Genomic DNA, 25,548 nt, shown 5'->3' with positions numbered 1-25,548 from the left:
AAAAATCCTAAAAATCAAAGTTAGAAAGAAAAAAGAAGCAACCATTCTAACGAAATTGTTCTAAAATTGATAGTGGTAATGGGTGCACATATCTGTGAATATATTAAAAACAACTGAATTGTATACTTCGAAAGCATGAACTGCATGGTATGTGAATTATATCTTAATAAAGCTGCTATTAAAAAAGATGGAAGGGATATTATAATTCTTACATTCACAGGGAAGATAATTATGTAAGTAAAAACTTCTCTTATTCTAATAAATAATGTGTGTATTTTTTTAAGTTACTAAAATATTAAAAAATATATATATGCCAATTAATGCAACTTTTAACAATTTTGTGAAGGCAGCCCATTTTATTTCTTCCTTCACAATCTAAACTTTTATTTCCTCTTCTTGTATCATTCCATTAGCTAGCTGTCCGTCTATTTGGGCTGCTGTAACAAAGTATCACAGATTTGGTATTTTATAAATAACAGAAGCTTATTTCTCACAATTCTGGAGGCTGAAAGTCTGAAATCAGGGTGTCAGCATGGTTCAGTGAGGGCTCTCTTTCAGGGTGCAGACTTATCATTGTAGCTTCACACGGTGGAAGGTGCTAGGGAGCTCTGTGGGATCTTTTTTATAAGAGCACTAATCCCATACATGAGTGACCTAATCACTTGCCAAAGGCCCCAACTACTAATACCTTTGGGAGTTAGGATTTCAACATATGAATCTGGTGGGGGACACAAAAATTCAGACCATAGCACTAGCAGTTACAGTATCTTGTTGAAAAGGTATGGTGAGATGGGACATCCTTGCCTTGTTTCTGATCTTACTGGGAAAGCTTCAAGTTTCTCACCATTAAGTCTGATGTTAGCTGTAGATGTTCTTTATCAAGTGGAGGAAGTTCCCCTCTATTCCTAGTTTACTGAGAGTTTTTAACATGAATGGGTGTAGGATTTTGTCAAATGTTTTTTCTGCATCTATTGATATGAATGTGATTGTTCTTTTTTAGTCTGTTGATGTGATGAATTACATTAATTGACTTTTTGAATGTTGAAGCGCCTTGCATACCTGGGATAAATCCCACTTGGTTGTGGTGTATAATTCTTTTTATATATTTTTGGATTTGATTTGTTAATATTTTGTTGAGGATTTTCCCATCTATGTCCATGAGAGATATTGGTCTGTAGTTTTCTTCCCTTATGATGTCTTTATCTGGTTTTGGTATTAGGGTAATGCTGACCTCATAGAATGAGTTGAGAAGTATTCCCTCTGTTTCTATTCTCTGAAAGAGATTATAGAGAAGTGGTATAATTTCTTCCTTAAATGTTTGGTAGAATTCACCAGTGAACCCATCTGGGCCTAGTGCTTTCTGTTTTGGGAGGTTATTAATTATTGATTCAATTTCTTTAATAGATATAGGCCCATTCAGATTGTCTACTTCTTCTTGTCTAAGAGACAAAAAGTAAAACGGTGGTTGCGGGGGCGGGGAGGATTACGGGAGGGATTGGGGGGTGGGCATTGGAGATGCGGAGATATTGTCTAATGGATAAAAGTTTCTGTTCGGTATGACGAAAAAGTTCTGGGGATGGCCAGTCATGATGGCTGCACAGCAATGTGAATGTACTTAATGTCACTGAACTGTATGTACACTTAAAAATGGCTGTGAAAAATTTCATGTTACATATATTTTTGCCACGATAAAAAAAATAATAGCATCATCTTCATAAGTTTGGTTAATGATTCCATTCATTAAAATGTGTAAAGAATTTAGATTAATGCCTGATCCATATTAAGGGCTATATGTGTATTAGATACTAATTGTTGTGGTTGAATCTGGGCTTAAAGAAGTTTCTGCTTCAAAATATTGTATCACAGGATCAAGACTCTTCAAACTGATGAGGCTAACATGAATGAAGTCTTACGGAGGAAAACAATTTATTTAAAACCTTCAAATAGTCTATTATTTAAATAGATTAAAATAAGGCAAGGCTGGCTTTTTTTAATACAATTACTCTGACAGACTCCAACAGTCATATTGGTAGCTGACAATGCTACCTGCAAGAGTAAGCCCAGAGCCCAAGAAGAAAATAGCACCTATGGTATTTCAAAACAAGTAAGAAAAACAGATCTTAAATAGAGTAGACACCACAGTAAATAATACACTTCATTCTAATTTAAATGTCTTTTTGGTTATAAAATTAAAGGGCATACATATTTTAGAGACTAAAATGGGTTTAACAATTCTAATACTCCTTCTGAATACTATTATCCAAGGTTCCAGGTAGTTAAGCCAACCAACAAGCTGAAATGAAAGCATCACTTTCCCTTTCTTGCCCTTTTCTGACTAGTGATCTTTTTTTTTTAAGTATCCCTGACTTCTTTTATTTATTTAGATTCTTCATCTTGAAAATAAAAAAGCCAGACTATGTATATTACTGCCAAAATATAAGATCTGGCCTCATCATAAAGGGCTAAAATACCATGGTAACAAGTCAGAAAGCTATTAAACTATTTTCATGTTAACAGCCTAATGGAAGCTTTAAAAAGTTTTACTGTTGTCAGAAAAAATATATTTAAACTATTCAAATTAAATGAAAGTACAACAATGTGTCTTTGCAACAATGGATGTGAATGTTTGCCAAAAATATTTGGCAACTTACATTGTTCAAATCAGTATTTCAAAACAACAATGGAAATAATGTCTCTGATTTTAAAATATTTTATGGAAAAATAACTTTTGTCAGGAAAAAATCTTTAGGATTATTAGAATATAACAAATGAGGTACTTAAGGAAATGATTGTTTTAAGGAATAGATTTTTTTACCTATAAGTTTATTAAAATTAAATGTAATGTGATCAAGTGTGTTATCACGAATTTTTAAAAATATCTTGGTAATCAAAGTACTTCTCTCTAAAATTTGTGTATATGTAACATTATTGTAAGTTGGTACTAATTTAACTTAAGTTGGCCCATCATGTGTTCATTAGTTATTAACACACCAGATTAAGATTTTAGGCAAATTTTTGAGAAACTTCCATGAAGTGTTTGGCTGATGACATATTTAGGTCATTAGAGAAAAAAAAATCAATTAAAAACCTCAGAACGTAGAATGGAAAGAAAATTTAGAAGTCATGCAGCCCTTTCAACTAATGGGAAAATTTCCTCTGAAATGTGTTTATGTTGCCATGGATCAGGGTTTATTGCTCTCTACTGTCGACTAATCACTTATTTTTGGTTTTGTTTTTAAGAAGCATTGCATTGACCAAGGCTACCATTAATGAAAAATGTGTTTATGTAGGTCTTAAAAAAGAAACAAAAAAAAGATCCATACACAGTCCTCCTTCATAAGGCACAAAGTTTCATTTAAACTTAACTCTTTATTAGTCATATCAATAGAAAAGTAAAGTCATAATTCATAAATGTGCTCTGGAAATAACAAATCTCTTGCTATGGAATATGTTTAAACTATAACTTTAACATATGTCAAAAAATGCTTGGGAATTCCCTGGCAGTCCAGTGGTTAGCACTTGGCACTTTCACTGTCGTGGCCCAGGTTTGATCCCTGGTTGAGAACTAAGATCCCCTGTGTGGCACAGCCAGGAAAAAAAAAAAAAAAAAAAAGCTTGGTTGATAATCCAAGTAATTCTGTCTATTTAATTCATGGTTACATCTATTCAATATCATAAACGTTATCTCAAAAATTAAATAAAGCTAAAATATAATATGTAACTTTTCAGTGAGGTATATGCAATTTTGTGAAGCTTGGGGAAAATATTAGCAAGAATATATTTAATTTCACAGAAATGTCAGGTTCAGCAGGTGTTCTAAAAAATGTTACTTTTTATAGAGTGCCCATTTAGCAAAATATGGAATGACCATATGTGGAAATAAGCAGTTTTACAAGACGGTCAGATGATGAAATAATATCAGAAATACTAGTTAACAAGAACATTTTTATAACAGAACAACTGTAATATATGTCAGAGTATCTTATGTATTTTTAAATATATTGTATACTGATGGAAGGTTTATCTATTTTGATAAAATGAGAAGCTTAGCAGTATTTTTAAGAGTGTCAACAAACAGGAATACTTTTTTCAACTGTTGTGTACCCTCCATTTCCCATGAATTCTTAATACTAATTAACAGTGCTTTTAAAAATCATATCCTTGCTCTTCCCACCATCTTTCCATGCCGCCATAATGGTGCGTATGAATGTCCTGACTGATGCTCTCAAGAGTATCGACGATGCCGAAAAGAGAGGCAAACAACAGGTTCTTATTAGGTCATGCTCCAAAGTCATCATCAGGTTCCTAACTGTGATGATGAAGCATGGTTACATTGGCGAATTTGAAATCATCGATGATCACAGGGCTGGGAAAATTGTTGTGAACCTCACAGGCAGGCTAAGTGTGATCAGCCCCAGGTTTGATGTGCAACTCAAAGATCTAGAAAAATGGCAGAATAACCTGCTCCCATCCCGTCAGTTTGGTTTCAGTGTACTGACAACCTCAGCTGGCATCATGGACCATGAAGAAGCAAGACGAAAACACACAGGAGGGAAAATCCTTGGATTCTTTTTCTAGGGATGTAATACATACATGCAAATAAAATGCCTCAGAGAACAACAACAAAAAATCATATCCTTTATGTTAACTTTGGTCAATTATTTTTCTCTTCCTTAAAAAGTAATTCAAAGTAACAAGAAACAAAATTGTACTACAGTTTCAGAAAAGAAACTAAAAAGCATAAGGAAAAGTTCAAGTTTTTGCTCCTTTACTTCCTTATAATTGGATGTAACTAGAAGAGAGATTGCAAGGTGGGGACAAACTCGACATTATTAAGGGTCGTTTTTACTAAGACGTACTAAAGGAAGTTGGATTTTATTCTAAGGGCAATAGGTATCAAGTTAGGATTTATAAAGTACGGAGTATCAGACTAGATTTATAATCAAGGAAGATCACTCTTGCTGCTAGAAGGAAAACTCAACTGGAAGCAAATAAATGGTTAGAAGATTCATACAGTGATCCAGAGAATAGATGATGAATGTATCCTCACTGCACCCTATGTTTCCCCAAAACTTTGTAATTGTTTGACTGTTCCTCCCCCCTGCCCCCGCCGCCCGGACGCTGACCCCCATTAGACTGTAAATTCAGTAGAGTCAGAGGCTTCATCTGTTCTCATCACGTTTATAACCCCAGGCCATAGTACAAAGCAGACACATAGTGGATACTTAGTGCTCAATAAAAGTTGTTATATGAATGATTAAATGATTAAAAAAAAAAGAATAACCACATAGATGCTAAACTTAATGCAAATACCCAATAAGCATTGCATTCTATAGCTCAGACAAGCTTCTAGCCTTTCTCTCCTAATCACCTGTGACTACAGATATACACCACCATATTTAGCCACATTTGAGAACTTAAATACAGCGATTATATAATTCTTGAAAGAATGAAGAAGATGATGGGAAAGAAACAGCAGTTCAGATAATTTCAGATGGTGCTTCCAGAATAAGTTAGTTACTAACTGGAGGCTTAGAGTGAAAAGGGTAAAGGAGAGCCCATGTTTGTTTCATTCATTAGTTTATTCATCTACTCAACAAATATTGGTTGGACATCCCTTATATACTAGGCACTGTATTCATATTTATAAATAATGTAGTCCATACACTCTGGACGCACTACTCAGATCCCATCTTTGCCAAGGTAGTATGTAACCTTGCACAAGTTGCTTAACCTCTCTGTGCCCTAGTCCTCAATCTGTACAATGGAGCTAATGAGAGTTACCTATTCCATAGAGCCACCATGGGCATTAAATGCTTTATGTAAAGTGCTGGGCACATAGTAAGCACTCAAAAACATAAGCTATTTTTATTCTGTTACATTGGGAATTTGTAACTTGGGGATTGCCTTTACTTTGTATCCTAAAATGTGAAATATGGAACATTTTAGCTTCATTTGCAGGATGGGTATGGAGAATAGGTTTGAACAAATTTTATACATGTAGTATATATCAGATCCAAGGGTTTTATATACATGATTTTATCTAAAAGCTAGAGCTTTGGAATCAGAGAGAACTGGCTTGAATCCACAAGGTCATACTAGCTACAGCAAAGTACCAGATTTCCCTAAGGCTCAGTTTCCTCATATATAAAGTGGGGGCGATGGTGATGATCAAGATGACGATGACGACAACTACCTTGCAACACTGCTGTGAGGATTAAAGGGAACAATGTATATAGAAACTCTGGCACATGAGAGTGCTTCGTAGGTGTGAGCTGCTATAATTATTTCCCACAAAAATCATCTGAATTAGGCATTAATATCCTTATGTAAACGATGATGTTACTGAGGCTTAAAAAAGTTAAATAAGTGACTTGAGGACAAATATCTAGTAAATGAGAAATTAAAGATTCAAGCCTAAGTCTGTATGGCTTCAAAGATTCTATTCTTTTAGCTACATTACTCTTCTTCTCATTGCTTTTAAAAACTTGCTTAGGTTACAAATAAATATTATCATATACAAGAGTTGGCATTTAAGATTGATATATCTGTAATTCTGCATAATAGGAAGCTTTGAATCTTTGAAATTTTTTATGTGTAAGTTTTATAATGCTTGTAAGAGGTGTAAAAAAAAGACAACAAATTGTATAATTTTACGTTAATATATGGCACAATGAAATAGGACGTAGGGGTCCTAAGTTTTTGTTTCCTACTGAAGATAACTGTTCCAACTGTGACCAGTTTTATAGCCTATTTTTTTAACTTCTTTATTGGAGTATAATCGCTTTACAATGGTGTGTTAGTTTCTGCTTTATAACAAAGTGAATCAGCTATACATATACATATATCCCCATATCCCCTCCCTCTTGCGTCTCCTTCCCACCCTCCCTATCCCACCCCTCTAGGTGGTCACAAAGCACCAAGCTGATCTCCCTGTGCTATGTGGCTGCTTCTCGCTATCTATTTTACATCTGGTAGTATATATAAGTCCATGCCACTCTCTCACTTCCTCTCAGCTTACCCTTCCCCCTCCCCATGTCCTCAAGTCCATTCTCTATGTCTGTGTCTTTACTTCTGTCCTGCCCCTACATTCTTCAGAACCTTTTTTATTTTTTTAGATTCCATATATATGTGTTAGCATACGGTATTTGTTTTTCTCTTTCTGACTTACTTCACTCTGTATGACAAACTCTCGGTCCATCCATCTCACTACAAATAACTCAATTACGTTTCCTTTTATTGCTGAGTAACATTCCATTGTATATATGTGGCACATCTTCGCTACCCATTCATCTGTCCATGGAAACTTAGGCTGCTTCCATGTCCTGGCTGTTGTAAGTAGGGCTGCAATGAACATTGTGGTACATGACTCTTTTGGTTTTCTCAGGATATATGCCCACTAGTGGGATTGCTGGGTCGTATGGTAGTTTTAGCTTCAGTTTTTTAGGAACCTCCATACTGTTCTCCATAGTGGCTGTATCAATTTACATTACCAACAACAGTGCAAGAGGGTTTCCTTTTCTCCACACCCTCTCTAGCTTTATTGTTTTAGATTTTTTGATGATGACCATTCTGACTGGTGTGACACCTCATTGTAGTTTTGATTTGCATTTCTCTAATGATTACTGATGTTGAGGATCCTTTCATGTGTTTGTTGGCAATCTGTATATCTTCTTTAGAAAATGTCTATTTAGGTCTTCTGCCCATTTTTGGATTGGGTTGTTTGTTTTTTTGATATTGAGCTGCATGAGCTGCTTGTAAATTTTGGAGATTAATCCTTTGTCAGTTGCTTCATTTGCAAATATTTTCTCCCATTCTGAGGGTTGTCTTTTCCTCTTGTTTATGGTTTCCTTTGCTGTGCAAAAGCTTGTAAGTTTCATTAGGTCCCACTGTTTGTTTTTGTTTCCATTTCTCTAGGAGGTGGGTCAAAAAGGATCTTGCTGTGATTTATGTCAGAGAGTGTTCTGCCTATGTTTTCCTCTAAGAGTTTGATAGTGTCTGGCCTTACATTTAGGTCTTTAATCCATTTTGAGTTTATTTTTGTGTATGGTGTTAGGGAGTGTTGTAATTTCATTCTTCTACATGCAGCTGTCCAGTTTTCCCAGCACCACTTAATGAAGAGGCTGTCTTTTCTCTGTTGTATATTCTTGCCACCTTTATCAAAAATAAGGTGACCCTATGTGCATGGGTTGATCTCTGGGCTTTCTATCCTGTTCCACTGATCAATATTTCTGCTTTTATGCGGGTACCTTACTGCCTTGATTACTGTAGCTCTGTAGTATAGTCTGAAGACTGGGAGCCTGATTCCTCCAGCTCCATTTTTTATCTCAAGACTGCTTTGGCTATTCTGGGCCTTTTGTGTTTCCATACAAATGGTGAAATTTTTTGTTCTAGTTCTGTGAAAAATGCCATTGGTAGTTTCATAGGGATTGCATTTAATCTGTAGATTGCTTTGGGTAGTATAGTCATTTTCACAATGTTAATTCTTCCAATCCAAGAACATGGTATATCTCTCCATCTGTTTGTATCATCTTTAATTTCTTTCATCAGTGTCTTATAGTTTTCTGCATACAGGTCTTTTGTCTCCTTAGGTAGGTTTATTCCTAGGTATTTTATTCTTTTTGTTGCAATGGTAAGTGGAAGTGTTTCCTTAATTTCTCTTCCAGATTTTTCATCATTTTTGTATAGGAATGCAAGACATTTCTGTGCATTAATTTTGTTCCTGCTACTTTATCAAATTCATTGATTAGCTCTGGTGGTTTTCTGGTAGCATCTTTAGGAATCTCTATGTATAGTATCATGTCATCTGCAAACAGTGACAGCTTTACTTCTTTTCCGATTTGGATTCATTTTATTACTTTTTCTTCTCTGATTGCTGTGGCTAAAACTTCCAAAACTATGTTGAATAACAGTGGTGAGAGTGGGCAACCTTGTCTTGTTTCTGATCTTAGAGGAAATGGTTTCAGTTTTTCACCATTGAGAATGAAGTTGGCTGTGGGTTTGTCATATATGGTCTTTATTATGTTGAGGTAAGTTTCTTCTATGCCTACTTTCTGAAGGATTTTTTATCATAAATGGCTGTTGAATTTTGTTGAAAGCTTTCTCTGCATCTGTTGAGATGATCATACGGTTTTTCTCCTTCAATTTGTTAATATGGTTTATCACATTGATTCGTTTGAGTATACTGAAGAATCCTTGCATTCCTGGGATAAACCCCACTTGATTATAGTGTATGATCCCTTTAATATGCTGTTGGATTCTGTGTGCTAGTATTTTGTTGAGAATTTTTGCATTTATGTTCATCAGTGATATTGGCCTGTAGTTTTCTTTCTTTATGACATCTTTGTCTGGTGTTGATATCATGATGATGGTGGCCTTGCAGAATGAGTTTGGGAGTGTTCCTCCCTCTGCTATATTTTGGAAGAGTTTGAGAAGGACAGGTGTTAGCTCTTCTCTAAATGTTTGACAATTCGCCTGTGAAGCCATCTGGTCCTGGGCTTTTGTTTGTTGGAAGATTTTTAATCACAGTCTCAATTTCAGTGCTTGTGATTGGTCTGTTCATATTTTCTATTTCTTCCTGGTTCAGTCTTGGAATGTTGTGCTTTTCTAAGAATTTGTCCATTTCTTCCAGGTTGTCCATTTTATTGGCATATAGTTGCTTGTAGTAATCTCTCATGATCCTTTCTTTTATGCAGTGTCAGTTGTTACTTCTCCTTTTTCATTTCTAATTCTGTTGATTCGAGTCTTCTCCCTTTTTTTCTTGATGAGTTTGCTTAATGGTTTATCAATTTTTTTATCCTCTCAAAGAACTAGCTTTTAGTATTACTGATCTTTGCTATTGTTTCCTTCATTTCTATTTCATTTATTTCTGATCTGATCTTTATGATTTCTTTCCTTCTGCTAATTTTGTTTTTTGTTTGTTCTTCTTTCTCTAATTGCTTTAGGTGTAAGGTTAGGTTGTTTATTTGAGATGTTTCTTGTTTCTTGAGGTAGGAGTATATTGTTATAGACTTCCCTCTTAGAACTGCTTTTGCTGCATCCCATAGGTTTTGGGTCATCATGTTTTCACTGTCATTTGATTCTATGTATTTTTTGTTTTCCTCTTTGATTTCTTCAGTGATCTCTTGGTTATTAAGTAGTATATTAAGTAGTATATTGCCATGGAGGCATATAGCCTCCATGTGTTTGTATTTTTTACAGATTTTTTCCTGTAATTGATATCTAGTCTCATAGCATTGTGGTCAGAAAAGATACTTGATATGATATCAACTTTTTTAAACTTACCAAGGCTTCATTTGTGACCCAAGATATGATCTATCCTGGGGAATGTTCCATGGGCACTTGAGAATAAAGTGTATTCTGTCGTTTTTGGATGGAATGTCCTATAAATATCAATTAAGTCCATCTTGTTTAATGTATCATTTAAAGCTTGTGTTTCCTTATTTATTTTCATTTTGGATTATCTGTCCATTGGTGAAAGCAAGATGTTAAAGTCACCTACTATGATTGTGTTACTGTCGATTTCCCCTTTTATGGCTGTTAGCATTTGCCTTATGTATTCAGGTGCTCCTATGTTGGGTGCATAAATATTTACAATTGTTATATCTTCTTCTTCGATTGATCCCTTGATCATTATGTAGTGTCCTTCTTTGCCTCCTGTAACAGTCTTTATTTTAAAGTCTATTTTGTCTGATATGAGAATTGCTACTCCAGCTTTCTTTTGATTTCCATTTGCATGGAATATCTTTTTCCATCCCCTCACTTTCAGTCTGTATGTGTCCCTAGGTCTGAAGTGGGTCTCCTGTAGATAGCATATATACAGGTCTTGTTTTTGTATCCATTCAGCCAGTCGCTGTCTTTTGGTGGGAGCATTTAATCCATTTACATTTAAGGTAATTATCGATATGTATGTTCCTATTACCATTTTCTTAATTGTTTGGGGTTTGTTATTGTAGGTCTTTTCCTTCTCTTGTGTTTCCTGCCTAGAGAAGTTCCTTTAGCATTTGTTGTAAAACTGGTTTTGTGGTGCTGAATTCTCTTAGCTTTTGCTTGTCTGTAAAAGTTTTAATTTCTCTGTCGAATCTGAATTAGATCCTAGCTGGGTAGAGTAATCTTGGTTGTAGGTTTTTCCCTTTCATCACTTTAAATATGTCCTGCCACTCCCTTCTGGCTTGCAGAGTTTCTGCTGAACGATCAGCTGCTAACCTTATGGGGATTCCCTTGTATGTTATTTGTTGTTTTTCCCTTGCTGCTTTTAATATTTTTTCTTCATGTTTAAGTTTTGATAGTTCGATTAATATGTGTTTTGGCTTGTTTCTCCTTGGATTTATCCCGTATGGGACTCTGCACTTTCTGGACTTGATTAACTATTTCCTTTCCCATATTAGGGAAGTTTCCAACCATAATCTCTTCAAATATTTTCTCAGTCCCTTTCTTTTTCTTTTCTTCTTCTGGGACCAGTATAATTCGAATGTTGGTGCATTTAATGTTGTCCCAGAAGTTTCTAAGACTGTCCTCAGTTCTTTTCATTCTTTTTTTCTTTATTCTGCTCTGAGGTTATTTCTACTATTTTATCTTCCAGATCACTTATCCATTCTTCTACCTCAGTTATTCTGCTATTGATTCCTTTTAGAGAATTTTTCATTTCCTTTTTTGTGTTGTTCATCATTGTTTGTTTGCTCTTTAGTTCTTCTAGGTCCTTGTTAAACGTTTCTTGTATTTTCTCCATTCTATTTCCAAGATTTTGGATCATCTTCACTGTCATTACTCTGAATTCTGCTTCAGGTAGACTGCCTATTTCCTCTTCATTGTTTGGTCTAGTGGGTTTTTACCTTGCTCCTTCATCTGCTGTGTGTTTCTCTGTCTTCTCATTTTGCTAAACTTACTGTGTTTGGGGTCTCCTTTACACAGGCTGCAGGTTCATAGTTCCCTTCGTTTTTGGTGTCTGCCCCCAGGAGCTAAGGTTGGTTTTGTGGGTTGTATAGGCTTCGTGGTGGAGGGGACTAGTTCCTGTGTTCTGATGGATGAGGCTGGATCTTGTCTTTCTGGTGGGCAGGACTACATCCAGTGGTGTGCTTTGGGGTGTCTGTGACTTTATTATGATTTTAGGCAGCCTCTCTGCTAATGGGTGGGGTTGTGTTCCTGTCTTGCTAGTTGTTTGGCATAGGGTGTCCAGCACTGTAGCTTGCTGGTCGTTGAGTGGAGCTGGGTCTTAGCGTTGAGATGGAGATCTCTGGGAAAGGTTTTGCCATTGGATATTATGTGGAGCCAAGAGGTCTCTGGTGGACCAATGTCCTGAACTTGGCTCTCTCACCTCAGAGGCACAGGCCTGACACCTGGCCTGAACACCAAGACCCTGTCAGCCACACGGCTCAGAAGAAAAGGGAGAAAGGAAGCAAGGGAGGGAGGGAGGGAGGGAGGGAGGGAGAAAATAAAATAAAATAAAGTTATTAAAATAAAATTTTTTAAAAGTATTAATAATAGAAAAACTAAAAAAAAGAAAGAAGGAAGACAGCAACCAAACCAAAAAACAAATCCACCAATGATAACAAGCACTAAAAACTTTACTTAAGGGCTTCTCTAGTGGCGCAGTGGTTGAGAGTCCGCCTGCCGATGCAGGGGACACGGGTTCATGCCCCAGTCTGGGAAGAGCCCACATGCCGCGGAGTGGCTGGGCCCGTGAGCCATGGACACTGAGCCTGCGTGTCTGGAGCCTGTGCTCCGTAACGGGAGAGACCACAACAGTGAGAGGCCCGTGTACCAAAAAAAGAAAAGAAAAAAAAAAACTATACTTAAAAAAACCAAAAAAACAGACAGTCAGAACCCTAAGACAAATGGTAAAAGCAAAGCTGTACAGACAAAATCACACAAAGAAGCATACACATACACACTCACAAAAAGAGAAAAAGGAAAAAAAAAAAAAATATATATATATATATATAAAAAAGGAAGAGAGCAACCAAATCAATAAACAAATCTGACCATGATAATAAACTCTAAATACTAAACTAAGATAAACATAAAACCAGGAACCAATTACATGCAGAAAGCAAACCCCAAGTCTACAGTTGCTCCCAAAGTCCACCGTCTCAATTCTGGGGTGATTCATTGTCTATTCAGGTATTCCACAGTTGCAGGGTGCATCAAGTTGACTGTGGAGATTTAATCTGCTGCTCCTGAGGCTGTTGGGAGAGATCTCCCTTTCTCTTCTTTGTTTGCACAGCTCCTGGGGTTCAGCATTGGATTTGTCCCCGCCTCTGCTTGTAGGTCATCTGAGGGTGTCTGTTCCCGCCCAAACAGGACGGGGTTAAAGGAGCAGCTGATTAGGGGGCTGTGGTTCACTCCGGCCGCGGGGGAGGGAGGGGTACAGAAAGTGGGGCAAGTCTGCGGTGGCAGAGGCCAGCGTTACATTGCAACAGCCTGAGGCACACCGTGTATTCTCCCGGCGAAGTTGTCCCTGGATCACAGGACCCTGGCAGTGGCAGGCTGCACAGGTTCCCAGGAGGGGAGGTGTGGATAGTGACGTGTGCTTGCACAAAGGCTGCTTGGTGGCTGCAGCAGCAGCCTTAGCGTCTCATGCTGGTCTCTGGGGTCCGCGCTGATAGCCGCAGCTCACGCCCGTCTCTGGAGCTCGTTTAGGCGGTGCTCTGAATCCCCTCTCATCGCGCACCCCGAAATAATTGTCTCCTGCCTCTTAGGCAGTTCCAGACTTTTTCCCGGACTCCCTCCTGGCTAGCTGTGGTGCACTAGCCCCCATTCAGGCTGTGCTCACACAGCCAACCCCAGTCCCCTCCCTGGGATCTGACCTCCGAAGCTCAAGCCTCAGCACCCAGCCCCCACCTGCCCCAGCGGATGAGCAGACTAGCCTCTTGGACTGGTGAGTGCTGGTCAGCACCGATCCTCTGTGCAGGAATCTCTCCACTTTGCCCTCTGCACCCCTGTTGCTGCACTCTCCTCCATCGCTCCGAAGCTCCTGCCATCTGCCACCCGCAGTCTCTGCCCACAAAGGGGCTTCCTAGTGTGTGGAAACTTTTCCTCCATAGCTCCCTCCCAGAGGTGCAGGTCCCATCCCTATTCTTTTGTCTCTGTTTTTTCTTTTTTCTTTTGCCCTACCCAGGTAAATGGGGAGTTTCTTGCCTTTTGGTTGGTCTGAGGTCTTCTGCCAGCATTCAGTAGGTGTTCTGTAGGAGTTGTTCCACATGTAGATGTATTTCTGATGTATTTGTGGGGAGGAAGGTGATCTCCACGTCTTACTCTTCTGTCATCTTGAAGGTCTCCTCCCTCTCTACTCCTTTAGATCCCTTTCTTAGATCCCAGGTATTTTTTTCAAATCAAATCTGAGAAAGGATCATACTTCCAAATAACATTCAATGAATACTGAATGAAAGATGACCTTGGAGAAGACATAGGGTAATGGGGTGAAAGCTGGATTGTTAAGGGTGAGGCAGTAAATGGAGAAAATGAGAAGTGATATTTCTTAAACTGATTGAAAGCTGGCATTAAGTATAGCTGTTTCTTTTACAATTTTAGCAAGGATAAAGAGGAAACACACACAACTGAAAGGTTGGCAGGACTAAGAGAAGAAAATATTTAGAGATTTGAGAATGCTTGTGGGCAAAAAAGGAAGAAACCAGTAAAGACAGAAATCTGAACATATAGGTTCTTATTGCCTGCAATCTCGTACTTTCAACTTCATCCTTCATATGGTTAAAGTGGTGGTGTGCATAATTTGCATATCTGATTACAACACTTCCAGCTTAAGACCCTTCAGAATCTCCCCATCGCCTACAAGATAAAGTCAAAGATCCTTAGCAATACATAGGAAAATCTGTCTGATCTAGTGAGCTATTCCTGTCTTGCTCTTAACGTCATATGCAGTGATTCTCAAGGGTGAGAAAACCAGTACCATGCCAATTATATGAGAACATACACCTAAAAGCTTACTGCAAATATGTAGCTATAAGCTCTGGCCTGGAAATTCTGATTCAGTATCCTGGGTAGGGCCAGGAATCCGTATTTTTACAAAGTACCGGAAGGGATTCTGATGAGCAGCCAAGTTTGGTTAATATAACATGGTAATTATAAAGGACATCAGACTTTGCATCCAGAAAGACCCCAAAACAAAGCCTTGCTCTACTCTTTATTGGCTAAATGCCCTTGGGTAACTTATTTAGTGTCCCTAAGGACAGAAGATATTTTTCTTTTCTAAAATGGAAGTAGGGACTTCCTGGTGGCGCACTGATTAAGAAGCTGCCTGCCAATGCAGGGGACACGGGTTTGAGCCCTGGTCTGGAAAGATCCCACATGCCGCGGAGCAACTAAGCCTGTGCGCCACAACTACTTAAGCCAGTGTGCCTAGAGCCCGTGCTCTGCAACAAGATAAGCCACCGCAGTAAGAAGCCTGCGCACTGCAACGAAGAGTAGCTCCCTCCTGCTGCAACTAGAGGAAGCCCACATGCAGCAACAAAGACCCAACGCAGCAACAAAGACCCAACGCAGCCATAAATAAAATTTTATTTTAAAAATAAAATGGAAGTAATACTCTATCCACAGAATACTGTAAATACTTAGAATATGTATGTAAGCATATGCTAAGTATGCATGTAATAGATGTTAACTGTTAATAATTCTGTTTAACACCTAAGTGCTCAAACCATCCACTTACTCCCCATTTCCTACCTTTGTTCATACTCCTCTCTCTGCCTGGTACTCTGCCCTCATTTTCTTTTCTGCTGACTTCTAGACCTTTAATATGCTGCTCCTGCAATCTCCTCCACCAAGCCTCTATGACACACCCCAAATCTTCCTTCCTTCATTCTCTATGTTGAGCCAAGAACACATCCTCAGTGATTCCATGGCATCCTGTACTTACTTCCTTCTCTTCATTCATTGAGTCCTACTATGTACTAGATGCTGAAGACACAGTGTAGAACAAAACAAACATGCTCATACTCTAATAGAAAATTAGTAGTAAACAAACTACACAAACAATTGTGATTAAATCACTGCACTGCAATCAACTGTTTGTGCCTGTCTTTCCCCCACTAAATACTAAGTCTTTCAAAGCTATATCAAATTCATCTTTATATCTTCTGGCATTCAACAATGTCTGGTATAAAAGAGGTATTAATAAATAATCTTAACTAAAGGGGAGGAAGGCTTAATTAATGAAGGAAGGTCCTGGAGTACCTCATTCATGATGAGATCATGAATACAAATGAGAAAATTAGCCTTGAACAAGAGTAGGAACAGCTCTTCTATTAGGATAACTAAAGGAAGGTGGGAAAGGAGAGTGCTGATGAAAGTGTGTTTATAGGTAGAGGCAACAAGTTAAGAGAGTTCAGGTCTGATGGCTACCATTTTTTAAATACAAGCAAGATCATCTACTGAGAATAAAGAGGCTGAAGTTGGATCAGATGGCTTAAATGCAGACTTCCCCAATCCCCAAGCCAGTATTAGGCTAAAGCAGACGTTGTGGATGCTGCCATCTCCTCCTTTTCCTCCTCCTCCTTCCCCTTCCCCCTTCTCCATCTGTTTTTCTCCCTTCTTCCTCTCCATTTCCTCTCCTTCATTTTTTTTCACACCCGGAATGCAAAAATTCTTCCTGCTTGGAAAGAATCCCTTTGTATATGGTATTAGCAGAATACAATGTTCTCTCTCTCACTAAGTATGTCAAAAAGGATAGATCTTCCCTCTCCTAGTCTTCTGGTGACAAAGGAACAGGCACGTGATATAGGCTCAGCCAATCAGATGTTCTTGTGCAGGATTTTTGAATCTTAAGGAAGTAATACAAAAATGTAGAGATAATTTTTAAATTGTTTATGGGAATGGCAGAAGCAATAACAGCAAGAATTTAGTACCAGTGGTCCGGGGCAGTGGCACATTAACCAGATTGTCCTCACAGCATGACTTTAGCTGTGGTATAGGCTCCTTGGTCCTTGCCCTTTTATCCAAGCTGGTTTCCCAGCTTTCCTGTTGATTTTGTGAACTCTTTACTATCTTCTAATAAATTCCTTTTCTACTTACATTAGCCAGAATCAGTTTTGTTTGATTAATAAACTGAGAGGAGGGAAGGGGAGAGAAGAATCAAGAAAACTAGAGGTCTTGATAAGATTCAACAGCAGGTATTTTATATGTAAGGAAGCAGAACACCACTGGAAATCTAGGAGATTGTAGCTGGCCAATATAATGAAACAGTAAAGATTTCAAAGTGTCTCACAGGGTTTAGCCATGAAAATAGGGTGTTGCAAAGGGTAGAAGGTCACTGAAGTTGAAAATAACAAGAAATTATGAAACTAGTGTGTTAGATGAATGAACCTTGGCACAGAAGTTATCCAGAATGATGGTAGAATTTGGAATGGAGAGAAAACTGATAAAGAGTGCCAAAGGCTTTGATCAACAAAGAGTAAACTAGAGGGAAATTGATAAATGACAGTGGCAAAGAAAGAAGATGAATAAGGTGGAACAAATTTCAAAGGAAGAAGAATTTTTATACAACAATAAATGAGAATAATTGGAACTGGAAGTGGGCTGATTCAACTTACTACTTGAAGACAAAAAGACACAGGGGAATGAACAGCCCTTACTCAAGATGGCCCCAAAAGAAGTGGTATTCCAGAAAAAAAAAAAAGCCAGGGTTAATTTAAGTAAGAGATGTGAAAGATGTTTATTTACTTTAGAATAAGTCTGAGGCTCCAAAAAGCCTGCTGTATAGCATAGGGAGCTCAGCTTGGTGCTCTGTGATGACCTAGATGGGTAGGATGGAGGGGGGTGAAAGGGAGGTCCAAATGGGAGGGAATGTATTTATCCATATAGCTGATTCACTTCACTGTACAGCAGAAACTGATACAACACTGTGGAACAACTATACTCCAATAAAAAATAATAATAAAAGTAAAAAGGCAGAAAAAAAAGGAGTAAGTCTGAGGCTTCAAAGGACTCCATGGAACGTGGTGAGAAGAAGTCAGAAGAATAAGGTCAGAGCTATACAGAGAAGGGAATACAAAAAAGGATAATTGATCAGAGATGTCCACATATGAAACAAAAGTCAAATATCAACTGCTGAACATAAGTATACTGAAGAAAATTCATATTTAAATAGAAAGACAATAATCCTATGGGCTATTTATCTACTCTTTTATCTAAAGCCTAGGCTCCCAAGTTTTTTTCCCAAACTTAGGTTCAAAATCTATGTTCTCTATTGAGTTCTTGAACAACTTACTTGATCTCTTTAAGCTTTAATAGGGGGTAGCAGTTCCTTTCAGGACTGTAAATACCAAATGAACATGTGGCTATCTAACACAGTGCTTAGAACCTGTAGGCACTAATAAACACTCACTACACTATGAAATTCTTAAAGGTAGGAACATGGTAAACAACCTCCAGATGGCTCCCAATGATTCCTGCCTCCTGATTTTCACTCATATGTATAGGCCCCTTTCACATTATACCAGCGTTGATTGTGTAACCAATAGAACATGGCAGAAATAACAGTATGTCACTTCCATTATTAGGCTTTTATTGTAGTCTCTCTCTCCCTCCCTCTGTCTCTCTCTCTCTCTTTCTCTTTTTTCTCTCTCTTTCTCTCCCACTCTCCCTCTCCCTCTCTCCCTCCCTCCCACTCTCCCCTCCACCCCTGAAGATAAGAAATGGCTTCTGGGCAAAGATCAAATTTGGAGCACTGCCAGGAAAACACAGTCTAAACATAAAACAAACTATGTGGCTGTAAAATCCTTTGTTAAGACCTCAGAATGATCAAATATTTGACCTCAGGGCACCATTCGAACTAGCAAAACAACCTCTAAAGAGTCTGAGGGTGTCACAGACCCTTTCAGTCAATCAATAGTGTTCCGAAAGAAGCTTAATGTCTCTCAGCAGAAGCTCAAGGTAAAAAATGGCTTATCTCTGGGCTTCCCTGGTGGCGCAGTGGTTAAGAATATGCCTGCCAATACAGGGGACACGGGTTCGATCCCTGGTCTGGGAAGATCCCACATGCTACAGAGCAACTAAGTCCGTGTGCCACAATTACTGAGCCTGCGCTCTAGAGTCCGCGAGCCACAACTACTGAAGCCCATGAGCCTAGAGCCCATGCTCCGCAACAAGAGAAGCCACAGCAATGAGAAGCCTGTGCACTGCAACGAAGAGTAGCCCCTGCTCACCACAACTAGAGAAAGCCCGTGCACAGCAACAAAGAGCCAACGCAGCCATAAATAAATAAATAAATAAATAAATGGCTTATCTCAAATTTGTGTATGTGGCTTTTATCTAATGGAAAATAAGATTCACAGGCGGCCCATGAATATTTTAAGAGAATTATATTTGCAGAAACACCTCCATCTTGGAATGAAAGGGGATAAAGATATTACAAAATGAAAAAAGTCTTTAACTCCCAAAAATTCTATTGACAGAAAACAGGTTTAGAAAACTGACTAGCTGAAAACATTTACCATCTCTCATAAAATTAAAGATAACAAGAGAATATAACCAAGAGCCCAGAGGGCTGAGCTAAAAGCCACCTAGAATCATTTTTGGTCAATAGGGCCAGGTCCTAATCAAGAACCTTCCAAAATTTTCCCTGCTGGATTTTATGGACCAGTAACTCCTATGTGCCTTCTATTTTCACTTTTTTAAAGAGAAGTGTCTATGGAGGTTATCCTTTACCCATTCCACCATTTCATGTCAGGTGGTAAGCGGCAAATAACTTGTTTCTTTAGTTCATCAGTCTACGGATGGACAGAAATTATACTTGAAGAGCTGTACTGTAGAACCTCATCCATACCTGGGCTTGATTTAGATATGACATTTTGGACTTTTACCTAATGCTGTAATGGGATGAGGCTTTGGTGGGTCTTGGAAGAGGGTAAAAATATTCTATATGCGGGAAGAATGTGAATCATTGGGGACCAGAGGGAAGACTATGGTAGTTTCCAAGATGGTTCCCAATTATCCCCGCGTTTTGGCAGTCACACCATTGTGTAGCTGTCTCCACCATTATTCCAGTGATGTCACCAATAGAATATGGCAAAAATAATGGTACGTCATTTCAGAGGTTAGGTTATACAAGCTATTGTGGCTTCTGTCTTGATCTGTCTTTCTATCTGTCTCTTGGATGACTCACTCTGAGGGATGGCAGATGCCAGGTTATAAGGACACTCAGATGGCCTAAGAAGACTCCCATGCATCAAGAAACTGAGGCCTCTGGCCAACAACCAGTAAGGAACTGAGGCCTCCTGCCAAAAGCCATGTAAGTGAGCCCCAGATCTGTGAGACACTCTGAGCCAGAACCCCCCAGTAAAGCTGCATCTGGAAATTGTGTGAGTTGTTTTAAGCTGGTAGTTTGGGGAAGTAATTGGTTGCACAGCAGTAATTAACTAATACTGGGACTATGTTGAATTCATTCCTTTATTTCTGTAATCCTAGTTGCTTCACAAATTTTGCTAAATCTGATTAGTTTTACTTTCCTTTCCCTCTCGCATCTGGGTTTGTCATTATCTAAATTTTATAAAGAATTTAAGGTTTGAAAAATTATCTTGGAAGTAGTGTTAAAAAATTTTACTCACTGAACATATACTAAATTGTGCTCCACTGCTGCTGTGGTCTGCATTTTAAGGAAAATATGGTCCAACTTAGCTTTAAAATGAGCTGGATAGGTTTCTATCTTTTCATAGTTTGCTATTTTATTGTAAACAGCTTTTACAAATTTTAAGGAAAGGTTTTCCTTGATGAAAAACTTTTCAAGCCTAAAAACAGTGTGCAATCACAGGCATATCTATAAAAAGATGTCTATCAACTGCACCTTATGGTTTAGAAGAAAGCTAATTGCAGTTTTCAGTTCCCATCAGCTATTCCTATCTCTGTTTTTTGGAGTGGTTTAAAACACACAGTCACAAAATGTAAAACGCCTTCTATAAAATTCAGCTGATTTTTTTCTTGAATTAACTGGTCAATTTTAACAGCTTTCTTTACTTTCTGCACTATGAAAACCAGAGTGACCAAAAAAACAGTTTCCTTATGGATACTCATTTCCTGATTTTAAATAAATGTCAAGATGTTTATTTACATGATTTTCTAAAAATTTGGAGCATTAATATAAAAGTTTAAAATAGCACATAACAGCATAAGCCCTGCCTATTAGTAACTATATATTTGATCAAACAGGCCCTGCCTCCTACTAGCCTATTTCTTTTTTTTTTTTTTTTTTTTTTTTTTTAGTATGAGGGCCTCTCACTGCTGTGGCCTCTCCCATTGTGGAGCACAGGCTCCAGACGCGCAGGCTCAGCGGCCATGGCTCATGGGCCCAGCCGCTCCGCGGCATGTGGGATCTTCCCGGACCAGGGCACGAACCCGTGTCCCCTGCATCGGCAGGCGGACTCTCAACCACTGCGCCACCAGGGAAGCCCCTAGCCTATTTCTTTATCTATAAAGTGAGAAAAATACCTCATAGAGTGGTAATGAATATTAAGTATAATAATGTATATAAAGAGATAAGTACTGAAGTTGGCTCACAGTAAACAAGCTCTCAATAATGTACCCAGAATAATAATCAGGAAGACTAATACCAAACAGAAAAATGTCCACTAAATTTATTTTATTAACTAAACAAGAAAAAACTAACCCAAAATGGGCAAAAATGGGCATTTTCATCTCTCTCTCTCTTCCTCTCTCTCTCCCTACATATACATATGTACATATATATGAAAAGATGCTCAATACCATGTGTCATCAGAGAGTTAAAAATTATAACAATGACAGTACTGCCATTTTAACAGTATTAATTCTTCCAATCCAAGAGCATGGGATATCTTTCCATTTCTTTGAATGCTCTTTTATTTTCTTTATTAATGTTTTCTAGTTCTCAGCATATAAGTCTTTCACCTTCTGAGTCAGGTTAATTCCTAGGTGGTTTTTTTTTTTTTTTGTGGTGCAATTTTAAAAGGTATTGTTGTTTTACATTCTTTTTCTAATACTTCATTGTTAGTGTAAAGGAATGCAACAGATTTCTGAATGTTAATCTTGTATGTTGCTACTTTGCTGAATTCATTTAGATCTAGTAGTTTTTCTATGGAGTCCTTAGGGAACGTAAGTTGGAACAGCCACTATGGAAAACAGTATGGAGGTTCCTCAGAAAACTAAAATAGAATTACCACATGATCCAGCAATCCCACTCCTGGGAATATGCCCGGACAAAACTATAATTCAAAAGGATACATGCACGCTTATGTTCATAGCAGCACTGTTCACAACAGCCAAAGCATGGAAACAATCTAAATGTCCATTGAAAGATGACTGGATAAAAAAGATGTGGTACATATATACAATGGAATACTACTCAGCCATAAAAAAGAATGAAATAATGCCACTTGCAGCAGCATGGATACAACTAGAGATTATCATGCTAAGTGAAGTAAGTCAGAAACAGAAAGGCAAATGCCACGTTATCACTTATATGTAGAATCTAAAATATGGCACAAATGAACCTATCAACAAAACAGAAACAGACTCAGATAGAGAACAGACTTGTAGTTGCCAAAGGGGAGGGGGGAAGGGAGGGGGTGGACTGGGAGTTTGGGGTTGGTAGATGCAAACTATTACATTTAGAATGGATAAACAACAAGGTCCTAATGTATAGCACAAGGAACTATATTCAATATCCTGTGATAAGGCATAAATGGAAAATATTAAAAAAAGAATGCCTCTATGTGTATAACTGAGTCACTTTGCTGTACAGCAGAGATTGGCACAACATTTTATTTTATTGAAGTAAATCAACTCTACTTCAATAAAAATAAATAAATAAATAATAGGAAAAAAATTAAAACAATGAGAATCTGCTTCAAGATGGTGGAGGACTAAGATGTGGAGATCACCTTCCTCCCCACAAATACATCAGAAATACATCTACATGTGGGACAACTCCTACAGAACACCTACTGAATGCTGGCAGAAGACCTCAGACCTCCCAAAAGGCAAGAAAATACCCATGTACCAGGGTAGGGCAAAAGAAAAAAGAAAAAACAGGGACAAAAGAATAGGGACAGGACCTGAACCTCTGGGAGGGAATCCTGTGTGTAAGCGCAGGTCACCACCCACACCCCGCCGGGAGCCTGCACAGCACACCACTGCCAGGGTCACGTGATCCAAGGGCAATTTCCCTGGGAGAACACACAGCACACCTCAGGCTGTTGCAATGTCATGCTGGTCTCTGTTGCCGCAGGATTTCCCTGCATTCCAATTATGACTACATTACCCCTCCCTCTCCCCAGCCTGAGTGAGCAAGATGGCCCTAATCAGATGCTGCTTTAACCCTCTCCTGTCTGGGCGAGGAACAAACACCTCAGGGTGGCCTACACACAAAGGTAGGGCCAAAACCAAAGCTGAACCCCAGGAGCTGTGCAAACAAAGAAGAGAAAGGGAAATGTCTCCATGCAGCCTCAGGAGCAGTGGATTAAATTCCCACAATCAACATGATAAACCCTGCATCTGTGGAATACCTGAATAGACAACGAATGTTCCAAAAATTGAGGCAGTGTACTTTGGGAGCAAATGTAGACTTTGGGTTTGCTTTCTGTGCCTGATTTGGTTTTGGTTTTATGTTTACCTTAGTTTAGTTTTTAGTGCTTGTTATCACTGGTGGATTTGTTTATTGGTTTGGTTGCTCTATTCCTTTTTTTTTTTTTAATTTTCTTTTCCTTTTTTCTCTTTTTGTGAGTATGTGTATGTTTCTTTCTGTGATTTTGTCTGTCTAGGTTTGCTTTTACCATTTGTCCTAGGATTCTGTCTGTTCACTTTTTTAAATTTTCCTTCCTTTTCTTTCGATCTGTATGGCTGGGAGGGTGTTGGTCCTCTGACTGAATGTCGGCCCTGAGCCTCCAAGGTGGGAGAGCTGATTCGAGGACATTGGACTACCAGAGACCTCCCGGACCCACGTAATATCAATCAGCGAGAGCTCTTCCAGAGATTTCCATCTCAACACTAAGACCCAGCTCCACCCAATGCCCAGCAAGCTCCAGTGCTGGATGCCCTATGCCAAACAACTAGCAAGACAGGAAACCAGCCCCACCCAATAGCACAGAGGCTGCCTAAAGTTATACTAAGTTCATAGACTCCCCAAAACACACCACCACACATGGCCCTGCCCACCAGAAGGACAAGATCCAGCCCCATGCACCAGAGCACAGGCACCAGTCCTCTCCACCAGGAAGCCTACACAAATCACTGAACCAACCTCACCCACTGCGGGCAGACACCAAAAATATCGGGACCTGAAAACCTGCAGCCTGAAAAAAGGAGACAGTAGGTTAAACACAAACACAGTAAGTTAAGAAAAATGAGAAGACAGAGAAATATGTAGCAGATGACGGAGCAAGGTGAAAACCCAGCAGACCAAACAAATGAAGAGAAAATAGGCAGTCTACCTAAAAAAGAATTCAGAGTAATGATAGTAAAGAAGATCCAAAATCTCGGAAACGGGATGGAGAAAATACAAGAAACGTTTAACAAGAACCTAGAAGAACTAAAGAGCAAACAAACAATGATGAACAGCACAATAAATGAAATTAAAAATACTCTCAAAGTAATCAATAGCAGAATAACTGAGGCAGAAGAATGGATAAGTGACTGGAAGATAAAATAGTGGAAATAGCTACCACAGAGCAGGATAAAGAAAAAAGAATGAAAAGTATTGAGGACAGTCTCAGAGACTTCTGGGACAACATTAAACACAACAACATTTGAATTATAGGGGTCCCAGAAGAAGAGAAAAAGAAAGGGTCTGAGAAAATATTTGAAGAAATTATAGTTGAAAACTTCCCTAATATGGGAAAGGAAATAGTCAAATCCAGGAAGCACAGAGAGTCCCATACAGGATAAATCCAAGGAGAAACATGGCAAGACACATATTAATCAAACTATCAAAAATTAAATATAAAGAAAAAATATTAAAAGCAGCAAGGGAAAAGCAACAAATAATATACAAGGGAATCTCCATAACGTTAACAGCTGCTCTTTCAGCAGAAACTCTGCAAGCCAGAAGGGAGTGGCAGGACATATTTATAGTGATGAAAGGCAAAAATCTACAACCAAGATTACTCTACCCAGCAAGGATCTCATTCAGATTCGAAGGAGAAAATAAAACCTTTACAGACAAGCAAAGTTAAGAGAATTCAGCACCACCAAACCAGCTTTACAACAAATGCTAAAGGAACCTCTCTAGGCAGGAAACACAAGAAAAGGAAAAGATCTACAATAACAAACCCAAAACAATTTAGAATATGGTACTAGAACCATACATATCAATAATTACCTTAAATGTAAATGGATTAAATGTTCCAACCAAAAGACACAGACTGGCTGAATGGATACAAAAACAGGACCCATATATATGCTGTCTACAAGACACCCACTTCATACCTAGGGACACATACAGCCTGAAAGTGAGAGGATGAAAAAAGATATTCAATGCAAATGGAAATCAAAAGAAAGCTAGAGGGCTTCCCTGGTGGCGCAGTGGTTAAGAATCCACCTACAAATGCAGGGGACACAGGTTCGAGC

The 25,548-nt window shown here is 38.5% G+C and overlaps 2 protein-coding genes across 5 annotated transcripts in view; one reads left to right on the top strand and one right to left on the bottom strand.

Moving 5' to 3' along the window:
- Window positions 1–25,548, bottom strand: part of EFCAB2 (EF-hand calcium binding domain 2) — a 149,579-nt gene that overhangs the window by 90,283 nt on the left and 33,748 nt on the right. The gene's annotated exons all lie outside the window — the stretch shown is intronic.
- On the top strand, window positions 4,183–4,605 carry LOC137220036 (small ribosomal subunit protein uS8-like). The gene has a single exon (XM_067729535.1). The coding sequence runs from the start codon at window positions 4,195–4,197 to the stop codon at window positions 4,576–4,578; it is 384 nt and encodes a 127-aa protein (XP_067585636.1). The 5' UTR covers window positions 4,183–4,194; the 3' UTR covers window positions 4,579–4,605.

Source organism: Pseudorca crassidens, chromosome 2 (genome assembly GCF_039906515.1).
Source record: "Pseudorca crassidens isolate mPseCra1 chromosome 2, mPseCra1.hap1, whole genome shotgun sequence".
NCBI lineage: Eukaryota > Metazoa > Chordata > Mammalia > Artiodactyla > Delphinidae > Pseudorca > Pseudorca crassidens.
This window is presented reverse-complemented; position numbering and strand designations above follow the sequence as displayed.

Excerpts from the sequence above, each read along its gene's own strand:
- LOC137220036 (XM_067729535.1), top strand. The coding sequence starts at position 4,195 with ATGGTGCGTATGAATGTCCTGACTGATGCTCTCAAGAGTATCGACGAT.